General features: G+C 36.3%; 1 protein-coding gene and 1 long non-coding RNA gene across 4 annotated transcripts; both read left to right on the top strand.

Annotated features, from left to right (window-relative positions):
* Nucleotides 1–17,715: 17,715 nt before the first annotated feature.
* On the top strand, nucleotides 17,716–19,203 carry LOC143593885 (uncharacterized). Its single transcript, XM_077073360.1, has one exon. It carries the CDS (start codon nucleotides 17,781–17,783, stop codon nucleotides 19,155–19,157), a length of 1,377 nt encoding a protein of 458 aa, XP_076929475.1. The 5' UTR covers nucleotides 17,716–17,780; the 3' UTR covers nucleotides 19,158–19,203.
* Nucleotides 19,204–20,602: 1,399 nt separating this feature from the next.
* On the top strand, nucleotides 20,603–24,832 carry LOC143593884 (uncharacterized). 3 transcript variants are annotated; one of them, XR_013146216.1, is made up of 4 exons: nucleotides 20,603–20,960; nucleotides 22,225–22,291; nucleotides 22,377–22,520; nucleotides 24,550–24,832. It is a non-coding gene; the product is annotated as an uncharacterized LOC143593884 (long non-coding RNA). The 3 variants fall into 3 exon arrangements; XR_013146215.1 differs by having other exon boundaries at nucleotides 20,603–20,916; nucleotides 22,225–22,520; XR_013146214.1 differs by having other exon boundaries at nucleotides 22,225–22,520.
* Nucleotides 24,833–24,991: the final 159 nt, after the last annotated feature.

Genomic DNA, 24,991 nt, shown 5'->3' with positions numbered 1-24,991 from the left:
TAGGAATGAAAAATGATGTGGTGGATTATGTTAGTAAGTGCTTGACATGTTTACAAGTCAAGGCCGAGCATCAGAAGCCTTATGGAAAGATGCAACCGCTTGAGATACCTGAATGGAAATGGGAATACATCACTATGGATTTCATAACTAAGCTACCCCGTACATCTAAGCATCATGATACCATCTGGGTGATTGTGGACCGTTTGAGCAAGAGTGCTCACTTTATGCCTATACGATAGGCTATCTCGTCAGAAATGTTAGAAAATTTGTTCGTTAAAGAGGTTGTGTCTAAGCATGGAGTACCGTTATCGATCGTGTCTGATAGAGACACTCGGTTTACTTCGAGGTTTTGGAAGAAGTTCCATGAAGATATGGGGACGAGATTGAACATCAGTATAGCGTACCATCCTCAAACAGATGGGCAGTCTGAAAGGACTATTCAAACCCTTGAGGATATGCTACGTGCTTGTGTTTTTGACTTTGGAGGAAGTTGGGATGATCATCTGCATCTGGCAGAGTTCTCCTATAACACCAGCTATCACTCGAGTATTGGAATGCCGCTATTCGAAATGCTCTACGGTAGACGTTGTAGAACTCCCGTGTGTTGGGGAGAAATTGGTCAGAAAGAGATGGGAAGTTTAGAAGTAGTTCAAGAAACTTCTTCAAAGTTCGATCAGATTAAATCAAGAATGAAATCTGCTCAAGACAGACAGAAGTCATATGCTAATAAGCGATGACGACCGATTGAGTTTAACGTTGGTGACAATGTGATGCTCAATGTCTCGCCTTGGAATGGAATCATTCGTTTTAGAAAGAGGGGAAAGTTGAGTCCGAGGTACATTGGACCATTTAAGATTACGGGTCATGTGGGTGAAGTAGCTTATAAGCTGGATTTGCCCAAAGAGTTAGAAGGAATTCATTCAACCGTCCATTTTCTCATCTGAGGAAATGTCTGGCTGATGACACGTCGCACGTGCCATTGATGGACATTGAGGTTGATGAACAGTTAAACTATATTGAGCAACCGATCGAGATAGTTGACCACAAGGAGAAGCAACTTCGTCATAAGGTTATATCCTTAGTAAAGGTGATATGGAATCACCGCAAGGGATCGGATGCTACGTGGAAAGTCGAGGAAGAGGCGCGCAAGTTTTACCCTGCTTTGTTTAGATGATAGTTAGGTTTCGGGGAAGAAACCTGTTTAAGGAGTGAAGACTTGTAATACCCGAAATTTCAAATAATAATATTTTATATATTATTTCTTAAAATGGAAAAGTTTACTTGAGTTAGTAAATAAATAGAATAATAATAAAGAGTGAAAGATAAGTAGGCTAAATAGATGGAATTAATTATGGACTAAAAAGGAAAGATGGGCCTAAGGTCCATGGGCTTAAGGGAGTATAAATACCCCTTAAACCCTAATCCTTTCCATTTCCATCCATTCTGCACTCTTGCCTACACCATAAAACACACACTTAAGCCAAATACACCTCCCTAGCCGTCGACCACCATCCGAACCCAAAACCAAGCATCATAGCATAGGATCTTCGATTATACAAGTGAGCTAACAAGTTCAAAATCGCGTATCAAGCTAGCTGTGACCTTACAAACGTCTAAAGGTATGTTCTTTACGTTTAAAGGTTATGTTTTTGTGAACGGTTTGTCGTAAAACTTAACCCTATAGTAGATCGGGTCTAAATGTTTCATAAAAGTGCAAACTTGATGATTAAAATGGACTCATGGTTGGATACGGTTCTTAAAGGAAACCTTAGATCTAGCCTAGAACGTTTTAAACTTAAAGATGTAAACTTTATACCTAAAAAGTGATAAAGGTCCAAGCTTTATACTAGAAACAGGTTAATCTTGATAGAGGGATGATATTGGAGGATTAAACGATTAAGGAGTGTGGATATGATGGTTAAAATATATGTTATGGGCTGTTGAACTGATACCTGAGCCTAGATATTAAGATAAGGTACAAAAATATGAACTAAAAACATCAGACAAAGGGTTTTCGGTTGAATTCTAGGTCAACCTGAGTTTTCGGTCAAAATGGGTCTTCGGTCGAGTTCTCGGTCAAATACGGGTTCTCGGTCAACCCATGTTCTCGGCCAGGTATGGGATTTCGGTCAACATGAGTTCTCGGTCAAACACGGGATCTCGGTCAACATAGGTTCTCTGCCAAGAGTTCTCGGCTAACCCAGTTCTGTTTGGGCCTGAACCTAGTTGGGCCTAGGTGCTTTAAGGGACAGTTGGGCCTGAGCTAACTAAACCCGCAAACTGAAAGCCCATAACCCATCTAAACTAAACAAGCCTAACTTTGAAAGTGTGTTGGGCAATTAAAATACCAACTTAAATAATTATACCGTTACTTAACACATACTTATTTAACAGTTAGCCGCGCACAATTAAGGAAGGGAATAACGATTAACAACGAGCATAACAGGATCCAGGTGAGTTTCTAGCCCCACCTCCTTGTTATGTTTTTCGAGGCTGTGTGCATACTCGATATGTTTGTTAATACATTTATCCTAAGTGATAAATGTATGCCTTACGTGATTATGTGAAAAGTAGGATGATTGCTTGTCAGTACTTGAACGATCTTCGGATATTGCACGCATTGTCAAGTTGTAATGTTATGTTAAATGATGGTACGATATGTATGTATGTTATGAATGAATGTAATAATAGGAATGATAATGAAAGGAAAAGTAAGGACAAAGGGTTGCATACCTTAATAATATATGCGAATGATAAAGGTTTGCATACCCTACTAATATATGCGAAGGTTAAAGGGTTGCATACCCTAATAATATATGCGAAGGTTATAGGGAGATATGATCTTTATAACATAAGAAACGAAGGTAAGTAAGAATGAGATAAAAGTATGAAAGTATGAATAAAAGTATGTAAGTATGTATGTATTGCATGTTAAGTGATTAACTAGAACTCACTCAGCATAGCTGACTTTTAGTATGCATGCGGGTGAGTAGGATGAGACAGCTCACTTGAGGGGAACACGTGGCATTGAATAAGAGGCTGGCATTGGAAGACTCAAGACGTGTTATGTTTAATTACTTAGTTTTTGAATGACAAGTTGTTTGTTTATGACAAGTTTTGGATTGTTATGAAATGTTTTATGAAAGTTTTTATGTTCAGCGAATGTTTTTATTAACTCTGATGATTAGAACTATGTTAATGAGTAAATCCAACGTCCAAATGTGAGGCACCGGTAACCGGGCCTTAAAATGTTGCAACAACAAGCTTTAATCATATGGAGTTCGTTAGAATCAAAGAATGATTATTGTTGACTCTTAGAAGTCAAACAAGAAGGAACTTGAAGGTTGAAGCTTAGAAATTTGTTTGAGAGAGTTTGAAAATGAATGAATAAGTTGAAATGGAAGAGATGAGCTTGTTTATATAGGGTAACGGTCAAGGTTTATTTCTATGTTTTATTTCAAGGCTTGCATGAGTTTTTGATTGGTTAGACAAGTCAAACAAAGCAACAAAACAACAAAAAAATGGCTGGTGACTGCATATGTGGCTAGGCACCGCGCGCCCAGCCTAGCTTCCCGGGCCGTGCGGCGCGGCGTGCTAGGGGGGTTGGGTTGGTCAGTAGGTTTGGTTTTTTGGTAGATTTGGTCCCTGTAGTTCGTTTCGATGTGCTTTGAGCGTTATAGGAGCATTTTAAGAGCTGTAAAAAGTGTTTTCGCGATCCGACAAGCGTGAGATGATTATGAAACATAAAATTGTAAGGCCCCGTTACCGGTGCCATACGTTGGACGTTGGATTTACTCATCAACACAGTTCTACAAATCAGAGTTAATTAAAACTTTCGCGGAATACAAATCTTTCATTAAACATTACATAACAATTCATAAACATGTCTTAAATAAACATTCTTGTCTTTCAAATTAAAACATCAATTATAAAATATCACGAGTCTTCAGATGCCACCCTCTTATTCTTCTGACATGTGCCCCGCTCAAGCTAGCTGCCTCATTTTACTCATTTGCGTGCATACAAAAAGTCAGCTACGCTGAGTGAGTTCTAGTTAATACAAGTAACATACAATACGTCCATACACTTACTTATATACACACCCGAAGGTACATATAACATACTTAGATTTTTACCTTTCTTCATACGTTCATATAATCATTCTTTCATTCTTTCTTTTTATACATACAAATACACATACCCCTCGTCCTATAACATTCGTAGATATTGTTAGGGTATGTTCCCTACATTCACAGATATTATTAGGGTATGTTCCCTTCATTCGCAGATATTATTAGGGCCTGTTCCCTTCATTCCATCCATACCGTACGTTTCTATACATTCATACTTATAAATTTCATACATACATACATCATATATATAACAATCATATCTTTAAACTATCATCTGACGGTACATGCAATATCCGAAGATCGTTCACACACCGTCAAGCATTCATTCATTCATACATAAACCATATAAGGCATACACTTACCACTTAAGGTAAGTGTATTAACTAATCACATCGAGTATGCACACAGCCCCGAAAACATAACAACGAAATGGGGCTAGAAACTCACCTGGATTCTGTTACGTTCTCCGTTAATTGTTATTCCTTTCTTTAACTGAGCTCGGCTGACTGTACGTTAATTACATGTATCTATACTTTTCCTAATTATATTGTTCGTGTTTCAGCCAAAATGGCTAAGTCTGGTATATTCTAATGGTCTTGTAAGGCATGGCGTTCCTAAGCATAGACTTGTATACTTTTGTTCTCTAAGAGATTTGTATTCGAATACATTCATGTATTCGAATAGGCACTCGACTACACCCATTTTTTCTATCTTTCCTTTTTACTCGATTAGTCATACGCTTAGCATATAGTTTGTATTCGGGTATCATTGTATTCGTGTAGACAGACCCCAAGTAAGACTCGTATTCAAATGAATACCCTTGTACTCGAATACATTATGGTATTCGAATATATTATTGTATTCGTATACTTTAGTGTATTTGAGTATATATATGTATGCGAGTCCATAATGTATTCGAGTCTAACATTGTATGCTAACATGCATACTATATTCGAACGTCCTTAATGTATTCGAACATATATTGTATGCGAGTCCTCCAAAGTATTCAAATGTATGTATGTATGCAAATTCGCTCAATGTGTTCGAGTAAGAACATTGTATTCAAATATATGGATTGTATTCGAATGACAAGCTGTCATATGTTCCTCTTATCATCATTTCATTATCTCTCACGACATTAATACCCTATTATGGCACTATGTCATCCTTAACTCATTTCTATTTCCATTTTCGGCTAAGACCTAACCCGTTTATCCATAAAGCTTGAACCTTTGTGGGTTTAAAACCCGTTTTGGCTAGATCTAGGGTTTTTAAGTGAACCATATATATCAATGAGTTCATTAAGTCCATTTTAAACATCAAGTTTGCATTTTTATGGTTCATCAATACCTGATCTACTCTAGGGCTAAGTTTTAGGGAAAACCGTTCATAAAAACGTAACGTTCTTAGGCTACGGTTAGCTCCGGTATGCAATAATAAGCTCGTATCTTGCTTGTATAGTTAAGATTTGTCAAGATTTAGGCTAGGTTTTGGTCTTGGATATTCCCTTGGTCCCGGCCGAACTACAGGGTGTTTGTGTGTGTGTTTTGCAGGTGTATGGAGGCTAGGAAGATGAGAATGAGGGATTTAGGGTTTTAGGGAGGTATAAGGAGTATTTATACTCTCTTAAACTCATAGACCTAAGGCTCATCCCATCCCTTATTCCATCTTTCCCCACCCAAGTCCATACTCCATTATTATATTTAATCTTAATTAGTATTGACACACATTAAACAAACATAATTTCTTTTATTTATTATAATCAAAATTTTAGGATGTTACAAGTCTTCCTTCCTTAAAGAGGTTTCGTCCCTGAAACCTAACTATTACTAAAACGAACTGGGTAAAACTTGCGCATCTCTTCTTAAACTTCCCAAGTAGCGTATCATCCCTTGCGATGATTCCATATCACTTTCACTAAGGGTATAACCTTGTGACGGAGTTGCTTTTCCTTGCGGTCAACTATCTCTACCGGCTGCATCTTCCCATAAGGTTTCTGGTGTTCAGCTTTGACTTGTAAGCAAGTTAAGCACTTACTAACATAATCCACTACATCATTCTTCATACCCGGTCACCAATAGTATCTCTTCAAGTCTTGGTACATCTTAGTGGATTCCGGATGGATTGAATATCTTGACTTATGAGCTTCATCTAGGATTCGACCTCTAAGATTTCCATGACGTGGAATCCAAATACGGTCAAACCTAGTCTTAACACCATGAGTGTTTTCCATGAACTCGTCTTGCTGACCAAAAATCCTTTCCTTCTTCACTAGCCCTTCATCTGCAAGCACTTCTGACTGCAATTTGGTGATTTCTTCAAAAAGACTTGAGTTCATGATCAATTGATATGACTTCACTGTTGCAATGACTTCTTCATTCTTACGACTTAGCGCATTGGCGATCAAATTAGCTTTACCCAGATAGTACTTTATATCACAGTCATAGTCTTTTATCAGCTCTAACCATCTTCTCTGCCTCATGTTTAATTCTTTCTGCTCGAAGAAGTACTTTAAACTTTTATGATATGTGTAAATAGTACACTTCGTACCATACAGATAATGTCTCCATATTTTGAGAGCATGCACTATTGTTGCTAGCTCTAAATCATGCGTTGGGTAGGTACTTTCGTGAACCTTCAACTGTCCGGATGCATAAGCTATAATTTTCCCTCGTTGCATTAACGCGCAACCTAAACCATAATGCGACGTATCAGTGCAAACAACCAAATCCTCGTCACCATCGGTTAAAGCAAGGATTGGAGCTAGTGTGAGTCTTTTCTTTAATTCCTCAAAATCTTCTTCTTGAAACTTACCCCAAATGAATACCAGTCAACGGTGCGGCTATGTTGGAGAAGCCTTCGATGAATCTCCTACAGTAGCTCCCTAACCCTAAAAAGCTTCGTATGTCCGTCGGGTTCTACGGAGTCTTCCAATTTGTTATCACTTCAATCTTAGTTGGGTCCACGGTAATCTCTTTAGGATTGATCACGTGACCTAGAAATTGCACTTCACGCAACCAGAATGCGCATTTTGAAAATTTAGCATACAATTTCTCTTTTTTCAAAGTCTCCAACACTTCCCTTAAATGATCAGCATGATAAGACTAGCTCTTTGAGTAAATCAATATATCATCAATGAAAAAAATAACTAAGTATTCCAACATCGGCCGACACACCCTATTCATCATGTCCATAAACGTTGCGGGTGCATTTGGTTAGACCGAATGACATCATGAGGGACTCGTAGTGTCCATACCGCGTCTGAAACGTTGTTTTAGGGATGTCTGTCTCTTTCACCTTTAGCTGATGATAACCTGATCTAAGGTCTATTCGTGAGAACCAACTCGAACCTTGCAGTTGGTCAAACAAATCTTCAATCTGTGACAACGGATATCTATTCTTCACCGTAAGTTTGTTCAACTCGCGATAGTCAATACACATTCTCATACTCCCATCATTTTTCTTAACAAATAACACCGGTGCGCCCCACGGGAAAACACTCGGTCTTATAAAACCTTTGTCGAGGAGTTCATGTAGTTGGGAGATCAATTCCTTCATCTCGGATGGCGCTAGACGGTAAGGCGCTTTCGCGATGGGTTGTGCTCCAGGTATTAAATCTATCTGAAATTCTATCTCTCGCTCCGGTGGCAACCCCGGAAGATCCTCAGGGAATACTTCTGGGTAGTCGCACACGATAAAAACATCTTTCATTTATTTCGTCTCGGCCGTAGCTTTGACAACATACGCCAGGTAGGCACCGCACCCTCGCCTTAACAAACCCTCGGCTTTTATCATTGAAATGACATTAAACCCAGAACTTTCCTTATCACCATAAACCGTCACCGCACTACCATCTAAGGACTTTAACCTTATTATCCTACTCTTACACGCTATCTGAGCTTCAAACTCATATAACCAATCCATTCCCAAAACTACATCGAACCCTCCTAAGGTCATCACACACAGGGTAACAGGGAACTCACTTCCCTCTAACTCTATCTTACAATCCTTAACCATTTTCATTATTTTAACCAAGGTGTCACTAGCGGTTTCTACTATAAAGGTTTCAGGCACTCGGTAACATTTCATTTTAGCTAATTTACTAAATGGTGTAGTTATGAAACTTTTATTTGCATCTGAATCAAACAATACTGAAGCAGAAATACCGTTTACTAGAAACGTACCTGTCACAACATCTGGAATTTTCTTGGCCTGCTCTTGAGTTAGCATGTACGCCCTAGTTCTTGGTCTAGCCTGATCAGCATCCTTCTTTTCACTTCCTCCAGCTTCACCTCCCGTGCAAGCCCTCGCTAGGTGACCAATCTGCACCTATAACATGCGGGCTTCACATGGAAATGTTGAGCAGAATGCCCCATCTTTCCACATTTGTAACAGGCATTTGACCCTAAATTGCATTCCCCACCATGGGACTTTCCACACTTGTGGCACACATCAGAATAAGTGCCTCATTTGCACTCGCCACCGTGCATCTTACCGAAAGTCTTGCACGACTTCCTTTCCCACACCTTCTGTTTCTTGTCTTTGGAGTTCCATAACTGGGTATCGGGTCGCTTTGCATGATTGACCCACTTCTTATCCTTTCTCTCATCCCCAACCACAACATCATCCACAGCCTAGCCATCATAAACCATCTCAGCGAGTTCGACTGCTGAGTCAAACGTATCAGGTTTATTTTCCCTGACTAGCGTGCGAACGTTATGCGGCAGTCTTCTTACATAACACTTGATCCTCTTAGCCTCAATGTTAACCATATCAGGAACCAACCTAGACATTCGGTTGAATTTGGTAGTATACTCGCGATGTGTCATCTTACCCGCCTTCAAGTTCAGAAACTTCATCTTTGCCCTTTCAACCTCAGCATCAGCACAGGACCTCTTCATTACCAACTCCTTCAGGTCATCCCACCTCATAGCCTTAATCTCCTCCTGGGCCTTCCTTTATTCCACACTTTCGCACCAGTACATGGCTTCATCACCAAACGACTGAGAGGCATAACCCACTGCTTGGTCGGGACGACACTCGCTAATTCGAGTAACCTTATTCATTGCGGTTATCCATTGGAGAGTAGCGATTGCGTCTCCCAAACCATTTAGCTTCGGCGGGTCGCAACCTTTGAACGACTTGTACTTCCACCCTCCTCGGCCTCTCTTCCTGTCATCAACCTTCACAGATCGAACTTCACTTGAGTCACCCTTCTCTCTCCCTCATCATCTTTCTTACCATTCTCCCCTGATCTCTCAGCAGTTCTTGCATGACTTCCAAGACTTTTCAGGTTGCATGTTCTTCATTGCCGTAGCTATAGCTTGAGCAATGGCGGCTTGAACAGTAGGGTCAAGTTGATACCCTTCATTCTAGATTGGCCCTCGCAGAGTCTCACTTGGCCCTTCCGCAGAGTTCACAACTGGTCCTTCAGAAGGTTCTCGAATTCTACCTGGCCTACCACGACGTCCCGTACGACCTCCTTGTTCAGCAACTTTCCTAGCTCCAGCCATTCGTATTCTATAAGGAAACACAAACATCATCACTCAAGGAACTATTTAGTACAACGATAATAAGGCTAACAGGTAAGAACAGTGGCTAGCTGTTATTAGCTGATCACGTTACTCTCCGTGTCCTATACACTTCCCCTTATGAGTCTATATGAGCTAAGTTCTACTTTTAAACAGTTAATCAATTAATCCTATCCCTAACATACACATATCCTTTCTTTAGCAATTTAGCTATCATCATTACACGTTATTTAACCATATACTTTACCTTTACTGAGCTTGCTTGAGTGACATATGGCTATCTTGAACTGGCATCTTCTTTCTTTAATTACTTAAATCCCGTTCTCTATCGAGTCTAAGCATGTAGGATGCTTAATTCTCTCGAACTTATGCCCTGATACCAACTTGTAAGGCCCCGTTGTCGATGCCCTACGTTGGACATTGGATTTACTCATAAAAACAATTCTACAAATCAGAGTTAATTAAAACTTTCGCGGAATATAAATCTGTCATTAAACATTACATAACAATTCATAAACATGTCTTAAACAAAAATTCTTGTCTTTCAAATTAAAACATCAATTATAAAGCATCATCAGTCTTCAGATGCCAGTCTCTTATTCTTCTGTCATGTGCCCCGCTCAAGCTAGCTGCCTCATTCTACTCACATGCGTGCATACTAAAAATCAGCTACGCTGAGTGAGTTCTAGTTAATACAATTAACATACAATACATCCATACACTTACTTATATACGCACCTGAATGTACATATAACATACTTAGTTTTTTACCTTTCTTCATATGTTCATACAATCATTCTTTCATTCTTTCTTTTTATACATACACACATATATACATACCCCTCGTCCTATAACCTTCGAAGATATTGTTTGGGTATGTTCCCTACATTCGAATATATTATTAGGGTATGTTCCCTACAATCGCAGATATTATTAGGGGAGTTCCCTTCATTCGCAGATATTATTAGGGTATGTTCCCTTCATTCGCAGATATTATTAGGGTCTGTTCCCTTCATTCCTTCCATATCGTACCTTTCTATACATTCATACTTATAAATTTCATACATACATACGTCATTCATACATTATATATTTAACAATCATATATTTAAACTACCACCTGACGGTACATGCAATATTCGAAGATCATTCACGCACCGTCAAGAATTAATTCATACATAAACCATATAAGGCATACACTTACTACTTAAGGTAAGTGTATTAACTAATCACATCGAGTATACACACAGCCCCGAAAACATAACAAGGAAATGGGGCTAGAAACTCACATGGATTCTGTTACGTTATCCATTAATTGCTATTTCTCTATTTAACTGAGCTCGGTTAACTATACATTAATTACATGTATCAATACTTGTCCTAATCATATTATTCATGTTTTAGCCAAAATGGCTAGGTATGGTCTATTCTAATGGTCTTGTAAGGCATGGCGTTTCTAAGCATAGCCTTGTATACTTTTTTTCTCTAAGGGATTTGTATTCAAATACATTAATGTATTCGAATAGGCCCATTTATTCAAATAGGCACTCATCTACACCACTTCTTTCTATCTTTCACTTTTACTCGATTAGTCATGCTCTTAGCATACAGTTTGTATTCGGGTACCATTGTATTCGAGTAGACAGGCCCCAAGTAAGACTCGTATTCAAATGAATACCCTTGTACTCGAATACAGTATGCTATTCGAATACATTATTGTATTCGTATACTTTAGTGTATTCGAGTATATATATGTATGCGAGTCCATAATGTATTCGAGTCTAACATTGTATGCTAACATGCATACTGTATTCGAACGTCCTTAATGTATTCGAACATATATTGTATGCGAGTCCTCCAAATTATTCGAATGTATGTATGTATGCGAATTCGCTCAATGTATTCGAGTAAGAACATTGTATTCGAATATATGGATTGTATTCAAATGACCTGCTGTCATATGTTCCTTTTATCATCATTTCATTATATCTCACGACATTAATACCCTATTATGGCACTATGTCATCCTTAACCCGTTTCCATTTCCATTTTCGGCCAAGACCTAACCCGTTTATCCATAAAGCTTGAACCTTTGTGGGTTCAAAACCCGTTTTGGCTAGATCTAGGGTTTCCATATATATCAATGAGTTCATTAAGTCAATTTTAAACATCAAGTTTGCATTTTAGTGGTTCATCTATACCCGATCTACTCTAGGGCTATATTTTATGGCAGACCGTTCATAAAAACGTAACCTTTAAGGATGAAGAACATACATTTATGCGTTCTTAGACTATGGTTAGCTCCGGTATGCAATAATAAGCTCGTATCTTGCTTGTGTAGTTAAGATTTGTCAAGATTTAGGCTTGGTTTTGGTCTTGTATCTTCCCTTGGTCACGGCCGAACTATAGGGTGTTTGTGTGTGTGTTTTGAGGGTGTAGGGAGGCTAGAAAGATGAGAATGAGGGATTTAGGGTTTTAGGGAGGTTTAAGGAGTATTTATACTCTCTTAAGCCCATGGACCTAAGGCCAATCTCATCCGTTATTCCATCTTTCCCCACCCAAGTCCATACTCCTTTATTATATTTAATCTTAATTAGTATTAACACACATTAATCAAACATAATTTCTTTTATTTATTATTATCAAAATTTTAGGATGTTACAAAAATATATCATTTTAATAATATTGAAGGGTTCGGGATACGAATCGGGTCGGTTTACAATACGACGGCAAAAACGAATCGAATCGGAAAATGACAAATGTCACATGACCGAACACCAAATCACCAACATACATTCCAACATACCCAAATTACCCTTACCATTATTCAACTGTCCTTTCAGTAAATTGTCCATCATACGTTACAACTTTTAAGCCTTATAATTTTGGTCGGCTTTTGTATGGTTAATTTTTTTTTCTAAAACCACTATTTTCAACCCGACTTTTATTTGACTAAAACCCATTTTGACCACTATTGTCAACCAAAATAATTTTTCAAACTTAAGGGGGTCAAAATTGCCAAATTTAACAACTATTTAAGCATAAGGGTTGCTCTTTTACAACAAAAACAACACCAATTAAAAAAACTGAGCAAATAGGACGATATAAAAAGTACTTACTTTCAGCAAAGGCAGAAGCATCCATGGTAGATGAGAAGCCAATGGATGTGATGTGGAATAAATGATTAATTAGAATTATTATTGTTCACACTGTTATTTCAAACGTCACTCCTTTTAAGTGTTTTCTCAAAGAATGTAATAGTATGAAACAATGACCACATAAATTGTGTCTCACCACTCATATTTACCAGACCTGTAGGGTTAGAATAATATGCATTTTGCCAAAGTTGAGTTCACTAATGACTCAAAGGTTTAAGCAACCAGGTCGTAACTTCTTGATGCTGTTGAGGTCTGCACCAGTATGCATAAGACCGTCAATGAAGTCAACATTGAAAATGAAGCATATAAACTGAAAAGTATGAAACTAAAATATATTACCCAGCAAAGAATGCCATAATAAGAAACGTTTCCTCAAAAAGATTGTACTATCCACGAAGCAACTGACCATCCTTTTGACAATAAGATATTGTGCCTGCTATGCCCTATTATAGAAAAGATTCATAGGTTACTAACGTTAACAAATATATAAATAATTAGTTTCAATATGCATTACCTTCATGTGAGGTGAAAAAAACTGGTCTAAGCAGTTTTGGTTCGAACAGAGGATGTGCAAATATGTAATAGTTGCCACAACGTTCTCTACAACATATATATGAAGTCCGATTTTGAGACTCAAACATGTAGTCTGTATCTAATTAAGGTACTGTGTAACTATGCCCCAAAATAGAGAATAAATGAAATAATAAAGAACACCCATATGATACAATTACGAGCCAAAAACAGCATGTATTTAAATGAAAAAAACACTGACTTTTGAGATATTACTCCCAAATAGAATATGTTACCATATCTTGACATTGACGAAAGATTACAACGAAGAAAGAGAAAAACATACTAAGAAGCATACAATGAGATTCGAGCTTTAGAAAGATCTCAAAACGAGTTGAGTTTGAGGTTTGGCTTGTTTACACCCCTAGTCTTTCTCAGAAACCTCTAAGAAACATACAAAAGACCACAAAGAATATGTTACCATGTCTGTTTGCAGATATTTGACCCAAACGCATTTTGACCTATTACTTGACGTGCTAACATAATTGCATAAAAATGGATACAAGATCATCTAAATTAGGTATAATACCTTGCATAAGATGCGATTATCAACCAATTCAATGCGCACCGCCTCTAAACATTCTCCTTTCTTCAAACGAAATAGAACAAAACAGTTAGTGTATATAATATATATATATATATAGTTCAGTCGTTCACATTCATTAATATGTATCTAAATTATTCAGGCACACTACAACTTCATTCGTTTATTTTCTTAACAAATGAACACAAACAAGAAAATTGTGTTGTTTAAATGTTCATGTTCGGTCATTTGTTCAATTAAAGTTAGACGAACGAACATGATAATGTTCAGTTCGGTTCGTTTACAAACCTAAATTTTTCCATTATAGTCATGAAGATTAACAGAAGATATACCCCGACTTCCTTTTTCCAATAATAATAGCGGCTATCCTTTTTGAGCAAGCAACAATATCTGTTCTAGCATATACCACCTAATTTTACACAATAATATAGTATGTTTACAAAAACAAAGAAATGATGAACATATTATTATATAAATTAATTACCAAGGTGTGAGCAACGCAACCATTGGTGCACAACACCTTGTTCCCAATATGAGCATCTACACAATCAGTTGTGCATTTCATACCAACAACTGAAACAACTAATAATATAAAAAGCAATAATCAACTCAAAATAAATCCTCAACATAACCCAAAAATAACCAAAATTACTCAATTAAAATACCATTAGGTTCACTCATTGCAAGTGCTCCCACACTGATTAGCTATACAAATAAAACGAAGTCGTGAAATAACACACATAAAGAAAAAGGGTGTTGCTAAACGTCCCCCCTTTCCTTCATTTTTACTAAACGTACCCTCTCCCTAAAGTTTTACGTTGATACAATTTAAACCTTTCTGTTTTTTCTTTGTCATTTTGTCATCTTTTATTATCATTATTATTTTTAAAAAAGTTATTTTTATTTCAAGTGTTTTTCTTTTCATTTGTTTTCATGCTATAAAACATTTTTTTAATAACAACAAAAAATGTTTACGTAAAAAACATTTTTAATTAAAAAGAAAAAAAATACATATTTTTTTCTGTAAGCGTTTTAATATTTTTAGGGGGATTTCATTCTTTTTATATAATTTTTAAAGATAAATTACTTTAAAAAAGAAATACATGTTTTTCCCCAATAAAAGAGATTAAGTAACCTACGATTGATCAACAAGTTAGTTCTATTCTCATATGACATTAAGCTCATGCATTCGAACATATCAAAAAATATTTAAATGAATTTCTCTTTGTCGGGCGAGAGGCATATGATAAGATAAATATATACAATAAGTCTTATAAAGGCGTTATATCATTATTATGTAACTACATTTTGTAATGATAATAAATATTAATTTTATGATAAATAATGATGAACACAAAAAGAGAGAAAATGAAAAAAAAATAAACTTGATAGTATTTGATTTGATAAGAAGACTTGAAATGACTAAAAATATTATAGGGTAATAATATGTCAAATAAAATTGTTAAAGGAATTGAAAGTACCGGGAATGGGGTATAACAAGTATACGAGGGGGTACGTTTAGCCTAATCCAAAGAAAAAAGATTGAAAGATTAAATAAAAGTATAAAACCAAACATGTTACACATATACTATGTGGATAATTATGGAATTATGTAAGAAAACAATGCAAAATTTTGTGAATTACTAGGTTCATGAAGGCATTCGGCAAGGGTTATTGGATTCATCCTCCCATCGAGAAAAGATAATAGCCAAAGTTTCATCTTCATAATGGTTTTTGACTCACATATTTGATCCTTCCATCTAAACAAACCTTCAATTTCAAACAGTTGGTATGCATTAAAATTTTAATAGAAACTTACTTGCAAATCCAACAGAAAGAAGGGCTTTGAAGTTTAGAAGCTAAAGAAAGACAAATCAACAATAGCTAGATAACTGATTTGGGGCAATCCTGCATTCGAAACAAGGAACTGAAATTGATCGGTGACTATAGATTATATGAATAAAATCGTAACACATAGCACACCCTCAATTAGACGGCAGATGGAGATTGTGTAACCGTGATGTATATGGATTACAAGGTTGGTTCGGTTGATGTTACTAAGGGTTAAAGGAGTTGAATGGAATGTAATGACATATTGAATGCAATCAATGGACAAGCCGAAGTGAGGAAGTGTAACGGACGGCTTGAATGCGTCGGAGATCGTCAAATACGTCGGGATTTTGTCGGAGACTTCATGAACATTTAATTTTACGGCGTCTCAAGTGAGAGAAAATGGTAGGTGAAAGATTGCCTATCTCTACTATAATGTAATATAAATATAAATATAGATAATATAGATAAGTGTGTGTGCGCGAGCCTATTACATGTTATTAGTATGGGTTGCTTTTGGGAGCTCTGTCATATTATCATATGGTAAGGTAGATAAACTTTGTCACATTAAAATGTTACTGTTCTTAATTATCTATATCTAAAAAAATCATATTGTGATTCTTAAAATTTTTCAGTTATATGAGATCTGTAATTAATGGTTCATGTTTAATTCTCTCTACATATCTAAATTAATTTGTTCATATAATTTTGTGTTAAATCAATATTTATATTTATTATTTCAGTATAATTATTATTGTGTGTGTTGTTTACAATATTCATAAAGATTTTCTAACACGTATAATGAAAGCCATACTAAATGAATTTGACTACGTATATTTGCTTGTTTAAAACAAATAAACTAACAAAAAGTTACAACGTATGATTGTATTTATTCAGCGCCACCTCTCTTCGTGTCTGCAATCATGTATGTCTTCATGTACCTCTTATATTTGTAGAATTTCATTCCACATGAATCCTCTTAAATATCTCTTGTCGTAGAAATCAGTCACACCTTAAATTATAATTGTAATAAAAATTAAATAATAAGAACTGCTAAATATGTAATCATACCTTCATGAACTTTGTGAAGACTATCTCACGAGTATTTTTCTGACATATTTTATTACTCATCTTTTGAATTGTACGTTAGCTAACAAATTATGGATTATATTATTTTAAACTCGTGAAACCTAGTTTACATCTAACGTCTTCCCTTTTGATGTAAAAATGGAAACTCTCTCTCGAAGTCTCCAACTATTCATAACAGTTTGGTGAATCTTGCAAAATGGCGCTGAAAAATAACTGCATCATTCATGGAATTGTCAAAAAACTAACGGTGAATTAAAGGTTATTAACAGCTTCACGCTCCCGCATTATTCGAGCTCATCTAGTAGCCCGTTGTGAACTTTCGGCAAGTTGAAGTATAAGTTGGATCTCCGCTCGAACCACACTAATGATCACCTGATGACCTGATCTTTCGAATTAAACAGACGATTTGGATGAAATATCAAATTTTATTTTTTTTTTATAAAATTTTATATAACACAAACCGAGCTACATCTAGATAATGGGTAAGCGAGCAACAAGTTGTGCCGCTATCCCCTTTTGAATCGCAAATACTAAATATAAATTCTTGGTTCCTCGGGCTCTGCGAGTCACTGTGGACCACCTTATGCACCCGCTCCAAGAAGCGAATCCGTACACCGTACAGTTTACGCCCGGCCGAATCAAAACTTGAAGCCACAAATCCATAGCTAAAGCCCGAATTGCATAGCCCAGCCCAGCCCAATATTACAATGAAAAACATTAAAGACGACGTGCAATTCTCGTGAACAACATTAACTCACAAACCCCACATTTACTTCACATCCCCATTTCCTCGTGCAATTCTCTTACTAAACATTCTATAAAACCACAAGTCTCGTAAAAATTCATGTATAAGAAAATGACTGTTTTCCCTTATGTCTTAACTCTCACATTATTCATCCCGACATGCCTCTCGTTTACCGTTATTATGTCCGATTCTGGGGTCCCGTCTGCTCTCGTAGATGCCCCTCAAACGGGATTCTCCATGAACAACGGGGCTAAAACCGACCATGATGAGCAACAGGCAGTCTACGACATCATGAAAGCTACAGGTAACGAGTGGGCTACAGATATCCCGGATGTCTGTCGGGGGCGCTGGCATGGGATTGAGTGTATGCCAGACAAAAACAACGTTTTTCATGTTGTTTCGTTATCTTTCGGGGCGTTATCGGATGACACCGCTTTTCCAATATGTGATCCTACCCGATCCTACATGTCACCTTCGATCACTAAATTACCACATATTCGGACCCTGTTCTTTTACCGGTGTTTTACGGACAAGCCCCAGCCCATTCCGTCGTTTTTGGGCCAATTAGGCCCATCATTACAGACTCTTGTTCTCAGAGAAAATGGACATGTAGGCCCAATTCCTACTGAACTCGGTAACCTGACCGGTTTAAGAGTTCTTGATTTCCACAAAAACAATCTCAACGGTTCGATTCCGGTTTCTTTTAGCCGGTTCAGCGGTCTAAAGTCGTTAGATTTGAGTAGCAACAAGTTAACCGGTTCGATTCCAACTCTCACCTTCCCTGAACTCACTATACTCGACCTTAACCAAAACCACCTCGCGGGTTCCATACCGACCACCATCGGGGACTGCAAATTCCTCATGAAAATTGATTTAAGCCGAAACCGGCTCTCAGGCCAAATACCCGATGCCATAAACGGGTTAACAGGCCTGATCCTTATGGATTTAAGCTACAACAGCCTCTCGGGCCCGATTCCGTCATCCATAAAAGGCTTAGATTCCCTCCAAGCACTAATTCTCAACGGGAATTCAATCGGTTCAATGATGCCCGACACCGCATTCGACGGGTTAAACAACCTAATGATCTTAATTCTCTCGGACACATATTTAAATGGGCCAATACCCGAATCAATAGCCCGATTACGAAACTTACGTATCCTCCACCTCGATAGGAACCGATTAAACGGGTCCATTCCAACAACATTTCGGAATTTAAACGGTTTAAGCGAGTTGAGGTTGAACGATAACGAGTTGGTAGGGCCAATTCCGTTCGGGAAAGAAATGATTTGGAACATGAGAAGAAAACTGATGTTACAAAACAACTTAGGCTTATGTTACGATGGTCGAAACGGGTTCGGGGATGACATGGGTTTGTTATCGGATTCGGGTATCGATCATTGCGACATGCCGAAACCGGGCCCGGCTAAGATGGTGCAACATGTTTCCGCACCAAATGATGGTGAACCGGTCCGGGCTAGTACGTCTATACCAAGCAGTGGAATTAGTTATATTGTAGGCTTAGTTCAGTTGTTAACGGTACTTGTCTTTTTATTGTAATTAATATTCATTAGTGACTTTCTTCTGACATATATTGTCACCGGTTTTCAGAATTTGTTTACGAACTAGTTGGCCGTAGGAACTTATTATATTTCAGATTTGCGACTGGAATATATCTTTTATTATAACTACTAAAGAAAACCCAACAACACAAAGTCAGTTGATATCGATTAAGTTTGTTATTGCACTGATATTAGATAAAGTTGTAGACGCCCAAAAAAATATCGACACTCGTACATCTTATGATTAAACCGGAATCAATTAGGTTTGTTTTGGTATCCAACACTAAACCCAAAAAACAAACTAGTAACGCCTAGAATAGTACTGACACTCGCTTAGCTTAAACTATATTAAAAACTACACTTATTCAATCATTCAAACACGGGCATTGCAGGGGGCTAGTTGACACGAATTCGGTTGGTATATGTTAGGTTCGTCATGATTCCGGGATAAACCTAAAAAACTCATTAAATTAACATATATATAAAAAAACGGTGGTGAGGTGACGTGAATTCGTCTGATATCGTTTAGGTTCGTTATGTTCCCAAATTGAACCCACAAGTATAATTTAGTCAAATTAACATATATGAAAAAAGAAAAAGAAAACATATGCAAAGAAAAAATTAATTAATTAATAAAATGTAAAAGAAATTGTTGTGGTATTAATCTTATATAGAATTTGTTACAGGTTTTCTTATTTTTTATTTTTTGAAATATAATTTGTGATCGGTATGCAATTCATATTTTTTTTCTTTTTTGTTTCTAAGTATAAATTGCATCTGCTTTATGGATAAAATTGTTTCTAGGAATGGGTCATTCTTGTGGTGAAGTGGTGGTTTTACTTTGTTTTCAAATCCTGTTTCATTTTTAGGTATTTGATTATCAATACTAGAAAAGTGGGTTATTGCTATCAAAATTTTGCAACCGAAATAAACGGTCACAAAATTTGCGACTGTTTTGCGACCAAAAAGAAAAGGATCGCGATATCACCGACCGAAGTCAATGCGGTTGCAAAATTGCCTTCTAGACAAGATGCGGTGGCAAATTCAGCGACCAAACCAAATCGGTCGCAACATTTGCGACTGTCACTGTGGTCACAAAATAAATAAAAATAAAATTAAAATTAAAATATCGATGCCCTCGTATTATTTCACATCCCCTGACCTCCATCGTACACCAATAAGTCTGTTTTCAAGGATCAACTCTAGATTTCAATCCATACTCCACATGCTTTATCTTTTTACCTCTACGGGGGTGTTTGAGATTGCTTCTTAAAAATGTTTTTTGCTTATTGGAGATGCAAAATGTCCAAAATGCCCCTCCAAAAGCATCTAAAAGCACCAAAAAGGTTTTAGATGCTTTTGGAGGGGCATTTTGGACATTTTGCCTCTCCAATAAGCAAAAAAACATTTTTCAGAAGCAATCCAAAACATGTCCATATCGAGATCTTCAATTTGATTTCAAATCTTATGCTTCGTAATCACAGGCATAAACCCTACCTATCTTCCGTCAATTTTGGCCCTATTAATCGTGTTTTCACTCGCCGATTGCCGTCAATTTACTGTCTGTCTTCACCTGAATACCTAACTCACTGGATTTCTACTCGTTCGTCGGTTCAGGATCATGAATCCGGTTTTTCAAGGTTAAAGCGGCGTTCGTACCTGATTGTGCAATGGCGGAAATGCGGCGTCGATACGGCGGCGTTCGTGAAGTCAAAGTTTGCGGAAGCGTCAGTGCTTGGATTGTTGCTCGGACTTTGGTACTTGTTTAACATCTATTGAATTAAATGTCTATAACAAGCAGGTTCGTTCTATTATTCATTAGCTAGCTTTCAGTTTCTATTGTATGATATGATATGTTCATTTATGCTGCGTGGCATGTATGCTAAGTAATATATATGCTTGATTTGAAACCCTAGCTGTAACAATTGTAGATACTTGTGAGAATTTATCGAATTAGGTTCAGAATTGTTCTAATTTCTGTTAATTCATCTGTTAATCAATGTTTTATAGGCTTTTAGTGTTGTATTTGTGTAAAATCTGCCATATCTTTTTAATTTCATTCTTCATGTATTTGCTAATCAAAGTTTTATGTGTTTGCTGATCAAATTTTTACATGCATTTAGTGTTGGATTTGTGTAAAGTCTATGGTTTAAGTATACAGTAAGTTAGCATATGTTTCATATTAGGTAATCCATTGGTAAGTTCTCTACAACTTGAAAAGTCTAGTAGGCTTTTATGATGAAGATGTCATGTAGATGATGTATAAAATGTCACTAATTTTGAATGCATGTTGGAATACGTTGTCAAAATGTGGATTGAATGAAGTGCTTATGAGCATAAACTAGAGATTAGTAGAATATGCCTACAAGGTGTTTGATGAAATGTCTAAGTGAATCACGTCTTATTTGTTGTTTGAAAGTTATTGCTTTAAAGTTGCTTTAAAAGATCCTACATTCCCCTTAATGTGTCTTATACGTTTCAATTATTTAATTTGGGTTTAAAACATGAAAACGGAGCTGCAAAAATAATGTTTTGGTACGAAAGTGGTAATAACTATCATGCTGAATTTTCAGCTTCTGTCCAGATTTTGGGCTGTTTTCAGAAAATCAAATAAAATCAACTGAGTGTCCGATTAAGTTGATTCCTTTTGGGTTAGAAACTTTGGCGAGTCTAGTTTCCCCAGAATTTTAAAACAAAAACCAACATGATCATTTAGTGGGTCAAATCAGTCGGTAAAACCAGCTGCGCAGAATATAGCGGCACAAAAAAATAAATCGGTCAGTGTCAAATGTTTGTATACATTTGGGTTAAGTTTGGAATAATGGAATCTAATGGTTTATTATACCTATTGAAGCGTGTTTGAGAATTAAAACTATTCAAATATGCATATATAAAAGTTTATACAAAACGGTTCAACTGAGTCAATATACGAATGTATATCGAGTATGACTAAATCTTGTTGAGAAATGTTTATGTGAAGTTGTTTTTGGTAGGATACTGATGTTGGTATTCAGGGTTGCATATTTTGTATCCTAATAATTACATGTTGGTTTCAAACAAGCTAGGTATGTTAAAGCTTGGAAGTTAACGAGGAAAGTTGGTGAAGAAGTAATCAAGTTCCTATAGGCAAATGTAAGTTAACTTACACGACCTTTAAGTTGTTTTAAATCTAATTCTCTGGATGGTTAATACTTGTGTTCGTGTTCAAACAAGCTAGGTATGCTTCCGCGTTGTTTTATATTAATAAATTGTTTAAAGTTAGAGTGTTACAATCAAAGATGGCATCTCTCGGTGGAGCAAAACTGGTTCTTTCTCTTACTAATATTTAGTTATGTAACGGGTCGGGTTTTATAATTATTAGGTGTAAGGGCAAAATATTCATATAACGGGTCAAGTCGTAAGATTACTTTAAATCTATAAGATGTGACAGATGTATAAGTACGGTGTTGTTTGTAACAACTCAGGTTTTCAAACTTACACTTTTACCCGACTTGGTTCAACGTTCGGGTTATTTTCATTTCGTTTATTGAGTTTAAATTGATTAATTTATTTTAATTAAATTTTTATCTATAATTAAATATTTAAAGTTTGTACACTCTTAGCCCAAAATATATATTCTTACCTCTTATATATCCAAGGATCAAATTGTAACTTTTTGATATAACCCATTTTCAAGCTGGATTATCCGTTTACCCATGTCCTTGTTTATGTGGGTTTTCTTGTACCCGACTCCAATAATCATCAAATTAGGCTAGTAAATCCGTTTGTAATCAAGTTTTGATCTAGGAAATCATTCACATATATCAAACGCGGCTTCACCGACGTTTTATACAAGTTAATTGTATCAATCATGATCCGATTTCCAATTTTACTAAACCACTCGAACCCTAATATCGTTTTCTATATAAACGAACGTATAAACGCAATTAAACTCACACATACAATCTCAAAGCCGTCGCCTATCATAACCCTATACTTAATTATATTAGTTTGGCCGTTTACTTGCCGTTCGTCATCGTTTTCTGGCCGACAACTGTTTGATCTCATTCACCATCGATTAGATCAAGTTAAGGTAATATATGTATATGGTTTTGATCGCGATTCAGTATTGAACAAAAGCCATAAGTCTATTTTTCTTAACATCAACGAATTTGATCAATTGCAATTGTAACTGATTAAACTGTTTATGTTTATAATTAACAGAAACGGGTCTTAAACGTATCTGCTGGTTAGCCCAGCTGGTTAAAATGCACTTGTTATGGGGTGCAGGTCGCGGGTTCAATCCCCTGCCACCCTTATATTTTAGCAATTTTTTATATATTTTCCTTTTAAATCATTTATTAAGTATAATATTACTAATAACAATTAAATAAAACTCTTTTATTAAAAACCGAATTTATAATACTTGTTTTTCTCACGTTTTCGTTCGCGTATATACGTATACAAGCATATATATATATATATATAATCTTATATATGATATATATATTTATATAATCAAAAGTAATATTTTCCAAGATATATTAAACAAACTAATTATTTTATATAATAGATCTTATATATGGTATTATATTATTATAATATTAACTTAATATTGTTTATCTAGTCGTCGTAATCAATCTTATACTTTACTTAGCGTATCCATATTTCTCTTTTCCTTATTAGGATTTATCGTCAACGTGTGATTTCCGCATATCATCATTCTTAATACTCTCATTCACTTTGTTCGTCTATCAAGGTATCACATTCTCCCTTTTACTCGTTTTCCACGTTTTGGGGACATATGCGTAAATATATTTCTCATTATATACTTATACATAAAACTGCAACTTTGTCTTATGTGTTAACAACTTATACCTTACTTGTTTATGTGCTTATTTGCTTTGTATGCTTTCGCATTCGGAGAGGTCCAACATAATCTCAGTCTAGTATGATCATACGCCAGTCGTTATATCTTTGTGCTTCTCGACATCTCAGTTATACTTGCTCATTTGGTTATTTTGTTATTCACATATGACTTGTTGCAAATACATATTTTTATTTATGCTTTGAACTGGTGTGTTGCTCACTCAATCTTGTGTTGACAAAACTATATTATTTTCAACGCATATGCAGGTATTCGTTTGATGTGAAGTACAAGATCACTTAAGGATTTATGCTAAGAGAAAAACTTAATGAGACATATTGTAATTGATTGATATATGTACTTGTGTATTTGAATTTTGTATGGATAATTGTTATTTGGAAATTTAATTAATATATATCGACATTTTTAATAATGCATGATAGTAACCTTGAGAGCTGTGATAATTAGTTCACGCCCCGGCATTTCCGCCGTAGGTTGGGGTGTGACAACTGTATAAGTACGGTGTTGTTCGTATAAGGGCAAGGTGTAAGGGCAAAATATTCATATAACGGGTCAAGTCGTAAGATTACTTTAAATCTATAAGATGTGACAGATGTATAAGTACGGTGTTGTTCGTATGGATAAATTAGTTGAAGATATGATGAGCTGGAAGAGATTTTATCTTAGTGCTCGCTTGCAAAAGCCCGTATGTTTTCTCGTATAACTGTTGAAGCCAACTGCATGTTACGATGCCATTATTATTTAATGTTTTACTTTTTTTTTGTTTGTATTTCAGGTGCGATAAATGAAGACAATTAGGAAATAACAAATACAATCAATCAATCAATCATACCCAGTAAAATCCCACCGACAGCAGAGCTATAGGTAGGGTCTGGGGAGGGTGGGATGTAGGCACACCGTACCTCTATCCAAAGGAATAAAGAGGTGGCTTCCAGAGAGACCCTCGGCTCTAAGAAAGGAAATAA

This window comes from Bidens hawaiensis, unplaced genomic scaffold (genome assembly GCF_021521415.1).
Source record: "Bidens hawaiensis isolate Kalapana, Puna unplaced genomic scaffold, B.hawaiensis_p1.1 tig00042881_1, whole genome shotgun sequence".
NCBI lineage: Eukaryota > Viridiplantae > Streptophyta > Magnoliopsida > Asterales > Asteraceae > Bidens > Bidens hawaiensis.
The sequence above is the reverse complement of the archived record's forward strand: the minus strand, read 5'-3'. Positions and strand labels throughout refer to the sequence as shown.